The following is an 11,717-nucleotide window of genomic DNA, read 5'->3' as shown; positions in this document are numbered from 1 at the left end:
AAAAAAAAGGTGAGGGGAGAGGGAAAGAGGGATCCCTTTCTTGGTTTTAGATAGAAATGTCAATTGTCGTAATGTCCACTGGAGGCCAACATCTTTATAGTGTCACAGACCCATGAAGCTATGTATTAATCACTTTGTACCGTGGAATGTGCCAAGGCCTTGTGTTATTACTTACATTCCAAGGTGAATAAACGGAGGCACGGGGGACTTAATGTGACTGCCAAGGATTGCAGACAACATCAGGTGTCTGAGGCTGGGATTTGAAGCTAAGTAGATTTGCTCCAAGTGGGCATGGCAGCATGGTGATAGCAAGGAACTTTGCTGGTGCATGGAGAACTTTAGTTCAAGTTCTAGAACTAAACATTTGCTGGCTGTGAGACCGTCTGCAAACGGCATTACTCTCCTCCACTTCAGTTGCCTCAGCTTAATGGTTCTTTTAAGGATTCAACGTAGCTGTTGGACCAGTGCCTGTCAGGGAGTAAGTGGTGATGGTGATTGCAGTACTACCCTGCCCTGCCCCCGTCCCCACCCCATCCTTTTCAGCAGACCCTCCATCCCTCTACTTACTCCACTGGACACTCTAGTCTCTGCTCCTACCTTCCTGTTGAAACAATGAAGCCAGTCCCTTCCTTTTAGGGGGTCTTCTCTTCTCCTTTCCTTCCGGTGATAACCAGCTCTCCCTGGAATGTTTGGTATTCTTAATCCTACCTTTGTATCCCCAGGGGAAGGAAGGGAGAGAGCTTGCCTTCTAGGAGCCTCAAGCTTCAGGCTCCATGAGTCGGAAGCTGGATCCTGAGGCCCAGGATTCAGAGGGATCTGCCTGGCCATTCTGGTCCTCTGTAGTCTAGCCCAAGGCTTAGCATCTGGCAGTCACATAGCCTACCTTGGGTCTGGCTCTGCAGCCTCCTACCAAAGCCTTTACCTCCCCGAGTCACGTCATCTGTCCTGTAGCTGGGGGAATCACAGACTGCTGTGGGGATAAATGCTGCTGTCTGGTTGAACATCAGATGGTGCCCTTTTTATTATTGTTGGTTTGGTTTAGGTTTTGTTTTGGGGTTCTTTTCGAGACAGGGTTTCTCTGTGTAGCCTGGCTGTCCTGGAACTCACTCAGTAAACCAGGCTGACCTTGGACTCAGTGATCCACCTGCCTCTGCCTCCTGAGCGCTGGAATCAAAGGTGTGCACCACCACCACACCCAGTTTAGATTCCGACTCTTCTCCACATTGACCTTCATGCTTTTTTCCTATGACCTTGAGCAAGGGACTCAGTTTCCATGTTACTGAAAGCAAGGTGACAAGCCCAGCCACCTGGAGGCTATGATAAAAGTCCTGGCTCTCACAGAAGCAGGCGGCCACCACTGAGTCTTTGGGATTCACGCCAGTCTTCTCCAGGGTCTCTCCCTCCTCAGGCAGCAGAGAGCAGTGTCCTTTAGGAGGTAGAGAGGCCTTTGAGACAGACTCAGACAAGGCCACAGTTATGCAGATGCCTCCTGGTTCAGTCCTACTCTGCCTCCTGGTGGCCTTAATCCTCTTCACAACCAGTCTTGATCCCACCGACACCAGCAGCCAGCCTTCTGTCCCCAGAGCTGTCTGTGCACCTGTTCCCAGCTCTGTCTTCTTCCCAGGTCATCCGAGAGGTCAGCCGGCCCATCGGGGGAGCTGAGGGCTTGGAGGTCCCCAGATCCCCAGTCATCCTGTGCAAGCTGGATCAGGACAAGGTATGTTTGTCTCCAGTCGTCTCCTCTGGGAAAGGTAGTGGGCACTGAGCACAGGCCACAGACTCACAGGCTGGTGGTGAACACACACACACACACACACACACACACACACACACACACACACCCCTGTGACATCATACAAGCTTAGCAGCAGAGTGGCAGATGCTTGTCAGTCAAACGTTAGTCTCTGTGACAACATCCCTGTCATAAACAACTAAAGGAGGCGAGTTTCCTTATAGGTCAACCCCCAGTCAGCCCACAGGCTGTGCTGCAGGCCTTGGGCAAGCCTGAGCACCATCAGGCTGCCCTATTGTAATAGTAGGACTAGGTGGGAAATGTGTAGGCAGGCAGTGCAGCTCTCCTCATAAAAGACCGGAAGCAGACGGGAGGCAGGGACCGGGTGTATCTATCCTCTTCTCTCAGGACATGCCCTCCAGAGACACCTGGCCTAACGAATTCGGTCGGCTACCTTCCCTCAGTTTCAGATAGTTTAGCCATGAGTAAATGAACTGAAGGAAGAGCCCTTAGGATCCAGTCTTTTCTCAGAAGCCCCGCTTCTGGAATGTTCGTGTTGGAGAAAGATTTTTTTCAAAAGAGAAAGCTGTAACACCAAGTCCGGTGGTAAATGAGGAACAAAGCCGGGGTTTAAGCCCACACAGGCTGGCACTTCAGGACTCTGCTTATGGCAACAGAGCACCTTGATCAACAACTGGGCAGATTCTATAGAGAGGCTAGACCCCTGCCAGGCCCCGTGCAGGAACCAGTATGAACTTTGACCCCACTACACCTACAGCCCAAGTCAGGCAGACATGAGCCAAAAACGATCACACTGCATTGTAACTGCTACTCTGGGTACAAGCTAAAAGAGATTCCTGGTGTGTGTCAGGGAGACATGCTCCTGTCTCAGAGCTTCAGGACTAGTCCTACTATTCCTAAAGTGATGCTTCGGACAAGGATTAAAAAAAAAAAAGGCAAAATAATTAAATTAAATGTAAAAGGTGCTCTAAGCAGCGGAAACAGGGTACAGAGCAGAGAAAACGTGGGTCTGAAGGTGGAGTGTGTGGCTCGGTGTAGAGGTGGAGAACCTGGTCCTGGACAGGGATGGGAGGTGGGACAGAGAGCTTGGGGTGGCTGGAGGATGGGGGAACATGGATGCCTATGCTGAACCTTAAAGAGTCGACATAGTATAACCGAGCCACGGTGGGCAAAGGGAGGGAACAGTAGAAGCAAAGGTGTGAGACCAGAAGGACAACCTTGGGGTTTTGGTCTCAGGTACCTAGTGAAGGGGAAGTCTAACCCTGCCCACACTCTGCCTTGGCCAGAAGTGAGGCTGTTAGAAAACAGAAAAGCAATGCTGGAAGAGGGGTGTGACTGCAGATACACACCATAGTGTGGCCTCTGGTGCAGGTCAAGGCTCTGTAGAGCAACAGTGGGCAAGCTGTGCGGTGGAGTTCTCTGCTGCGGTTGTGTATGCAGGGCGAGGGTGGCTGATAGACTTATGGTGGCCTTTTGGGTGGATGAAGAGCCAGGATGTTATGTTGGCAATGGGGGGGAGGGGGTTGAGGGAGGGGTGGGGGGAAGGTCTCTTTCCATGGGATCGTGAGACTGTAATATCATCCCTGAGTTCATTTACAAAGTGCCCCTGGCCTTCCACTGAATTTGCTTCCCATCTTGATGGGAAAGCTGCTGTAGAACAAGTGGGGCCATAACTTCTATTTCAAACCCTACAGACAAGACTCTTCATGTTTAGACAGCTCACCCACTTCCTGAGAGGTGCCTTCCCTACGCCCAGCCCTTTAGAGACAGAAGAGAGCACCTCTCTTTTCCTCACCAATATCTAGTGCTGAGTTTATCTCAAATCATCTCTGGGCTTGTTCTAATGTCCTCTGTCCCTGTCCTCCTCAGGACAGGCTAAAGAGCTACTGTTGTCCCTTCTTGAAGGACTGGGTATCATTTTAGCACTGGCGCAAGTCTGACCGGGCCAAGTCTAGCTTCTTGAAACTAGGTAACAGCAAATTACGTGGGTGTTAGAACTGACTCGTTGGCCTCATAGGTTCCCAGGCCCCAGCCCTCTAGTGCTTCACAGCAGCTTTCTCAAGTGAGTGTAACTGACACGAGGAAACAGAGCCCTGGGAAGATGGATTTCTCCCACAGCGAATAAGTAATGGTAGCACTGTGATTTCTTCCATCATTTCTGTTCCACCTCCGTTGTAGCATATAAATGTATTAAAGAATCAGTGAAGGTATGATTGTTTCATAGTTGATATAGTGAATTAAAAATAATAGACCGTTTCTGAGTTCCAGGACAGCCAGGGCTACATAGAGAAACCCTGTCTTGAAAAACCAAAAAATAATAAAATAATAATAATAATAATAATTATACTGGCAATGAATGTGTGCATGTGTGTGTGTGTTCATTCTCTCACCCACAGAATTGTAATGGACTTCTGCTGGTCATTGGGGTCTTAGGAATCCTTTGCTAGCGTCATCCATCTCACCCTTCTTTCTTTATGCTACCACCTTGGTCCATCCCTTTCTAAAACTTAATTCTGACCACTCAGGATTGTCCAGTGGCTCTTCAGCATCCAAGGTTGCCCCCCCCCCATCCCTTCGCTGCTACTGGATTACATTCACACCCCACGTAAATGCTTGCCCAGCTCCCTGTCACATGCCAGATACAGTGGCGTATCCCAGGACATTGCTGTCGGTGCATTATGATGAATGACCCTACTCCCTCCACTGGAGTGTAACCTGAAAACATGGCCATGTCTTAAGTCATTGCCACCTTCCTGATCACATTGATATGTTTTGTCAGATACGTGATAGATGTTGCTTGGAGGATTGGAGGAAGACTGGGAGGATAAGGGAGTCCTTCTGAGAGTCCCCCTAATATGATGCTGTCTGTGTCCTTCCCCAGAGATTGTCCCAAGAGAAACAGAACTCAGACTCCGACAGCCTGAGCGTGAACGACAGCGGTTCCACTCTCAGTCGCCGAGAAGCCTGCGAGCATGGTAGGAGCTTCCACCAGTCCGTGCTGGAGAATGTCGAAGGTGGGAGGGGCTTTGCTACAGGTCCACAGTGGCAGAGCAGATCCTGGGGACCAGAGTCAGGCCTCCGGACCTTTTGTATCTAGTAATTATAGGCAGGTTGCAAGGGCTTCTGGGAAGGCCAGAGATGGGTAGAAGTGCGATCACGGCCTCTTTCCCCATCCCTGTGACCCACTCCTGGGCTACCAGGTAAAGGGAAGAAGAACAGCCTGGCTGAGCTTAAGGGCTCCGTGAGCAGAGCTGCCGGCCGCAAGATCACTCGCATCATCAGCTTCTCCAAGAAGAAGGCGCTGTCTGAGGACCTGCAGACATTTTCCAGTGAGGACGAGGTTCCATGCTGTGGTAAGTCCTGGCTCCGAGAAGAAGGGCCGTTCAGACTCTTGAAACCAGGCTCCCGGGGCTAATTCCAGGGAACTCTCCATGCCTTAGTCCCTGCCGGTTTCCTCTGGATGGCTAGACCCCACTCTGTAAATATCCATGGCATGTATCCCTTCACTCCCATGGGTGAAAGGAAAGACAACTGACCATCATATCTATGATTCCTGTGCACCAAGTCAAACCACTGTCCACCTCTAACCCTCAGGTTCCCCAGCTATTCCGAGATAGGAGTGAATTCACAGCATTGAATGTGCACGGTTTCTCTGGACACGGTAGTACATATCTGTAATTCCAGGACCAAGAAACTGGAAGCAGGAGAGTGAGGAGTTGAAGGTCATAGGTCATCTGTGTCTACATAGTAGGTTTGAGCTCAGCCAGAGGCCAGCCTGGAATACATGGGACCCTATGTCAGAATCAAACAGTAAGAAACAAAGGTATATAGGTTGTGATGTATATGTAGCTGATATCCTGACCTTTATAAGCTAGAGAAAAATAAAAGTTACATTAAAAAGTATGGCTGCTGCTTTATGGAAGTGGAAGGTTTTTTAACTCAGTGTGCGGAACTCTTTGTAGACACTGGAATTGAGGTCAAGCACCTTGAATGGCAGAGGTTTCTGGTTTATAGACATGTACATGTATATGTAACTGTGTGTTGATTACAGCCTAGTCTGGTAAGGAAATTGAGATAAAAAATATTAAGTACTTTTAAAGATAAATGCACGTTAAAAAAAAAAGTGTCTGGTAGATAAAGGGGTATTTGGTTCATATGAGTGCTGTGGTTCATGCACTGTAGCCCAGTAAGATAATCACCTGTTTTAAAGCATATGAGGGTGTGCGTCCAGTGGCAGAGCACTTGCCTGAGTCATGGGAGGTCCCAGGTTCAATCCCAGCATAGCAAAATATAAGATCATCTATTTTGGATATGCAGAAGTACTCTATTAGTTTAAAAGCTACGGTTATAAAGAAATACTTCATGGCCATTGGATGGTAGCATGCATGCCCTAGTAAAGAAAAAAAAAATATTAAATGCTCAAAGGAGATTCTAACTCCATCTGTGGTCAGGTATCTGCTCAGGTTTAATCATCCTTACTGTGGCTAGATGGTGGTGTTTCTGCATGCTGCCACTAGGTGTCAGCAAAGTCCATCATTTTCCATCTTCCAGTAACATTTAATTTGGGGGAAATGAAGGGGATAGCTGTAGGTTTTATACATCTTATCGAGTAGTGTCAGCATTTCCATCACACTTGGTGTGGTCCTGAGGCTGTGAACGGATGCATGAATGGCGTCAACATCATGCACTCCTAGCTGGGCTGCTGAGACCTAAAGAGGAGGCAATCTAAGGTGCCAGGCCTTCCTGCCGGCTAGATCACAGGGTCTGCGTAGGTACTGCTCAGAGCCTTTGCCCAAGGAGCTATAAAGAGGTCATCACCCTGTCTCCTGTCCCAGGCTACCTGAATGTGCTGGTAAACCAAGGCTGGAAGGAACGGTGGTGCCGCCTCAGGTGCAACACGCTCTATTTCCACAAGGACCGCACAGACCTGCACACCCACGTGAATGCCATTGCCCTCAGGGGCTGTGAGGTAGCCCCAGGCTTTGGTCCCAGGCACCCCTTTGCCTTCAGGATCCTGCGCAATCGACAGGAGGTGGCCATCCTGGAGGTGAGAGGAGAAGGGCCCAGGGTGATGGTCTTATTGCTACTCTGCTCCAGGGACTTTGGGGGAAGAACCCAATGGGCTTGTCATAGAACACTGGGGACACCAGGTATGCTGGAATTCCAGATAAACAAAGAATCATGTTATTCCTATGAAAGTATCCTAGGCAGTTTGGAGATGTGCCTAGACTGAAAGGTTGTATGTCATTTGTCTGAAGTTCAAACCCAACATAGCACTCTGTGTTTTGTATTCTAATACTGGCAACCTTAAGTCTAGAGCCCAGGTTTGCTTATTTGCCTTGACCTTAAAGTTCCAGGTCTAGCCCGGCGGTTGTGGTGCACCCCTTTAATCCCAGCACTTGGGAGGCAGAGGCAGGCGGATTTCTGAGTTCGAGGCCAGCCTGGTCTACAGAGTGAGTTCCAGGACAGACAAGGCTATATAGAGAAACTCTGTCTCGGGAAAAAAAAAAGTTCCAGGTCTAACAGGCACCGCCCGTGGTTGAATTGGGATCTGATTCTGGAGTTCTTGCTTAAACCTTCCCACCAGGAGTCATCCACCTCAGAAAAGAGCACTGCCCTTTGGGGTGCCTGTCCCTCTCACTGAACAACTCCACGCTCTATGAAGAGTTTGCCCACACTGAGTTAAAATTCTTCCTGCTTCGTGCTGGCGGGGCTGCGGCCATACTTTTGTACAATGTCTATCTTTCCCACACGATGTCCAGCTGTAAGCTCCACAAGCACATCTTGAACAATGGGTGGGTGGCACTTGCTCTCTTGCCTTCCTACCTGCCGGCACTGCTGGCACTCTCAGATTGGGGTATTTAGAATTCAGAATGTGGACACAGGAGGAAAGTTGAAATGTCTACCTCCCTGTATTACAGACAAACAGAGGCTGGGGCAGCCTCGAGCTTTTACCAGTGGCCTCTCCGTCTGCCTCTGTGTTTCGGTTTCAAGAACCCTTATCTCTGCACTGTACTTTTGAGTCTCTCATTTCCTTAAACTTACACAGAGTTTTCTCTAGGGTCCCCCTCTTTAATTGAGTTTGGCATTAGTAGCTATCTTAGGGTTTTGTTGCTGTGAAAAGACACTATGACCACAACAACCCTTATAAAGGAGAACATTTCATTGGGGCTGGCTTACAGGTTCAGAGGTTGGTTCGGTCCATTATCATCATGGTGAGAGCATGGCAGCGTCCTGGCAAACCTGGTGCCGGAGAAGGAGCTACGGGTGCCATAATTTGGTCTGCAGGCAGCAGGAAGAGACTGTGTGCCACACTGGGTATCACTTGAGCGTATAAGACGCCAGAGCCAGCCTCCACAGTGACATGCTTCCTCCAACAAGGCCACGCCTGCTTTAATAAGGCCACCCTTCCTAATAGTGCCACTTCCTATGGCCAAGTATTCAAACACATGAGTCTATGGGGGCTATACCTATTCAAACCACCACACTAGTTACGTTGATTTTACGATAATGCTTTTTAAATCAGAATTAAGTGTATATGTCTAACTGGTCATCAGTTTGTTTTGAGGGGTTTCCGTATAAATGGTACTATAATGCTTGGTTAAATTCAGTCTAAGAAAAAAATTGAGTTATGTTGCCTATTTAGAGAATTAATTATAAATACGGAGGCTGAAGAAATGGCTCAGCAGTTAAAAGTCCTTGCCACTTTGGCAGAGAACCCCCGTTCTGATTCCCAGCACCCTCAATGTGGCTTGTAACCGTCTGTAACTCCAGTTACAGGAGATCCGATGCCCTCTTCTGGCTTCTACAGAATTAGACTAGACACACAAATTCTCTTTTTTAAGTTTCTGTTGAAAAGCTACTTCCTCTGACGGATCTCTGATTACTTCTGTAAGATGGCACACCTCTACCCTCGACCCTCTGGGTTTTCAGACCCAACCATTTTTGACATCAAAAACAAAGTTTATGTGTTCTCAAAAATTCTTCCTTCTCTCTTCTTCCATGCTGGGGAGCAAACCCAGATAGGGTTTCTCTGTATAGCCCTGGCTGTGCTGGAATTCACTCTGTAGACCAGGCCAGAAATTCGCCTGCCTCTGCCTCCCAAGTGCTGGGATTAAAGGCATGCGCTACCACCGCCCGGCCTCTTCCTCTGTTCTTAAGTACTGAGCATTTACAAACCTTTGCGGGTTTCTCTGACATGAGCAAGCAGCCAGAAGGCTTCACGGTGGGAAAGTGAACTCCACTGTGCCTCCTCTCCCCAGGCAAGCTGCTCAGAGGACATGGGCCGCTGGCTCGGGCTGCTGCTGGTGGAGATGGGCTCCAAAGTCACCCCAGAGGCACTGCACTATGACTACGTCGACGTGGAGACTTTAACCAGCATCGTCAGTGCTGGGCGAAACTCCTTCCTGTAAGGGTGGTTCCGTGGCCTCAGCTCCATTTCCAAGGCTCGGCATGTAGCCTTGAGCCCAGGGGCGGAAGGGGAGGGGCAAGCTCAGGAAGTCGGCTTCTCTGGGAAGGATAGTACCAGTCACCCAAGATGGGAAACATAGCCAGCTGCTCGCCATCCTGGAGCCTGTCTTCTGATTTACAAAGGATGCTGGGAATGAGCCACCTGTGGGCAAATTTGTGGTACTCACACATGCCTATTGCAGTCCTCACAAGCACATGACCTTTCGGTCTACGTTAAAAAACGGCTGCCGCATCAAATGAGAGAAGTCAGGAAGGCAGCGTAAGCCACAAACTGTCACCAAGATCATTGAACTTTTCGTATTCTAGGTATGCACAGTCCTACCAGGATCAGTGGCCTGAGCCCCGCATCTACGATGAGGTTCCTTATGAAAAGGTGCAGGTACAGTCCACAGCTTAGTAACGTAGCAAAGGCCATCTTTCTGTTTCCTCTTTTCCCTTCATGGCCCACTTTATCCTTTGCTTCAGAGAAACTGCCTTCACTAAGCCTGCCTGCTCTCAACAGCATGCCCTGTGCCTTCTCCTGGGGAGGAACTAGAAGACGGGCGCAGTGCAACCAGACACGAGTGGGTGGGCGGCTTCTAGAGGGAGAACGCAGCACGCCATGAGCCAGGGCCCTGGACTAGATGATACTCCGCATTCTCCCCTCCACGATCCCCCTTTTCTAGAAACATTCCCAGCCTGCCCTTTTGTTCCTAAGGTCGTTCTTGGATGCAACTGGAAGGTTTTGCTTGGTTACAGAGAAGCTGGTTGCTGCAATGGCTGGAGCCAGGGAGACTTCAGCCTTTCTTCTCAGACCCTGCTTGCCACTTTCTGGCTCCATCCTTCCAAGGAGTATTTTGAGAACAAAATGAAATGATCTGTGTAGAAAAGAAGGCAATTAGCACAGCGCCCAGACAGCGGAACGTTCTGTACAGAGAGAACAGTTGCTGTCCAGAATCTGATGTTAGATGACAGTCATGTGTCGCACCAGGCTCCCAGCGTGTTGGCTGGACTTGGAGCGTGAGAAATACTCTTAAAGCACAAATACGCAGCCAGTTCAATAAGTTGTATCACCTGTCATTGGCTGCTTTTATCCACTGCTTGGCTTCCCACCCCCTTCCTCCTCCCCCTCCTCCCCCTCCCCCCTCCTCCCCCCCTCCTTCTCCTTCTCTAAGGGAAGACTGTATTAGCAATTCAGAAGATAGAAGCATGCTTTCAAATGATATGCGGACAAAATGCCTATAATAATGGTCACCCACAGTTTCCTGAGCCCTCTAATTTGTCCACTCAGTAAGTCTCCAGCTTAAGGTTGCCTTTTACCTCCCCTGTGGGAAGAAAGGTATGAGGTTTGAACGATACTCCTAGTGAAGTCTGTAAGCTAAAGTCCTGCACAAATCTACAAGTCTAAAGCCAAGCTCTCAGAGGCTCGCTGCCTGAATGGGTTGACCCCTGCCTGCCCTTAACGTTCTCCCTCTGTGTTCCTTGCCCAGGACGAGGAGCCCCAGCGCCCCACCGGGGCTCAGGTGAAGCGCCACGCCTCCTCCTGCAGTGAGAAGTCCCATCGTGCCGACCCGCAGGTCAAAGTCAAGCGCCACGCCTCCAGTGAGTTCTGTGGCCGTTTCCTTATGAAGGGAGGTAGAGGAACATTGCAGGGGTCTTGTGTTAGGATTCTGGGAATGTTAAGGCGGCTGCCATGGCAACACGGACAGCAAGCGGGTCCCTGTCGCCTGTGAGTGACGTCACTGGGTTCAGAGCGATCTGCCCAGCTAGTTCCTGATACCAACTTGGTCTCGAGACCAGATTTTCCCAGGAGCAAGGGATCAAAATGTGCCCCGGACCCGGATTTCTTACGGGGTCCCTAGTTCCACAGGACTAGGGGTTCTGGCCAGGTGGGCACGGGATTCGGCTTTGACAAACAGACTACACACGAGTGGTGTAAGATCTGAGTGTATTTCTTTAAAAATGACATGAGGCTTTTACAATCATTGCAAAAGAGAAATGAAAAATCTGGCAGCTCAACAGTTGAGGTACATCTGAGGCTATCTGAAACATACTGGGTCTAAAGCAGCAGCTATCTCCTCTGAACTGGGCCCGGGGGACTGCGAGAGAAACATGAATCTGAGTCCTAGCCCATCTAAGTTCTAGTGCTAGTCCTTCCGCTAGTCCAAGTCCTTCTCCCAGTCCTAGTGCTAGACTGAAGTCACGTAGACAAGCGACCCCCACACCAAGGTCAACAGGGTCTGGTAGCTAGGTGTGAAGCAAGAAGAAGAGGGGTGGAGCCCTCCCTGTTGAGATATTCTTATGCTAATTCTCTGGTTCTTGCTAGAGGCAGACAGAGGAGAATCCCGACCTAACACTATAAGTTAAATGTCCTAGTGTGAGAGAAACCTTTCCATTACTCTCTAGTACTTAAAAAGTTAAACTAGGGGGCCAGTGAGATGGCTCAACAGGGAAGAGCACCGACTGCTCTTCGGAAGGTCATGAGTTCAAATCCCAGCAACCACATGGTGGCTCA

The 11,717-nt window shown here is 49.5% G+C and overlaps 1 protein-coding gene and 1 long non-coding RNA gene across 3 annotated transcripts in view; one reads left to right on the top strand and one right to left on the bottom strand.

Annotated features, from left to right (window-relative positions):
* The window catches only part of Afap1l1 (actin filament associated protein 1 like 1), a 63,735-nt gene that overhangs the window by 40,070 nt on the left and 11,948 nt on the right, over window positions 1-11,717 (top strand). The window contains exons 9-15 of one of the 2 annotated variants that reach the window (XM_031365817.1): window positions 1,625-1,717; window positions 4,635-4,728; window positions 4,954-5,106; window positions 6,589-6,800; window positions 9,016-9,161; window positions 9,530-9,596; window positions 10,693-10,804. In XM_031365817.1, coding sequence (XP_031221677.1) covers window positions 1,625-1,717; window positions 4,635-4,728; window positions 4,954-5,106; window positions 6,589-6,800; window positions 9,016-9,161; window positions 9,530-9,596; window positions 10,693-10,804 — 877 coding nt within the window. Of the gene's footprint in view, window positions 1-1,624; window positions 1,718-4,634; window positions 4,729-4,953; window positions 5,107-6,588; window positions 6,801-9,015; window positions 9,162-9,529; window positions 9,603-10,692; window positions 10,805-11,717 lie in introns of both variants that reach the window. The other variant, XM_031365816.1, reaches the window with a different exon arrangement.
* Window positions 9,495-10,870, bottom strand: LOC116087243. The gene is made up of 2 exons (XR_004117329.1): window positions 10,716-10,870; window positions 9,495-10,080 (listed from the first exon to the last, which is right to left on the bottom strand). It is a non-coding gene; the product is annotated as an uncharacterized LOC116087243 (long non-coding RNA).

Source organism: Mastomys coucha, unplaced genomic scaffold (genome assembly GCF_008632895.1).
Source record: "Mastomys coucha isolate ucsf_1 unplaced genomic scaffold, UCSF_Mcou_1 pScaffold13, whole genome shotgun sequence".
NCBI lineage: Eukaryota > Metazoa > Chordata > Mammalia > Rodentia > Muridae > Mastomys > Mastomys coucha.
This window is presented reverse-complemented; position numbering and strand designations above follow the sequence as displayed.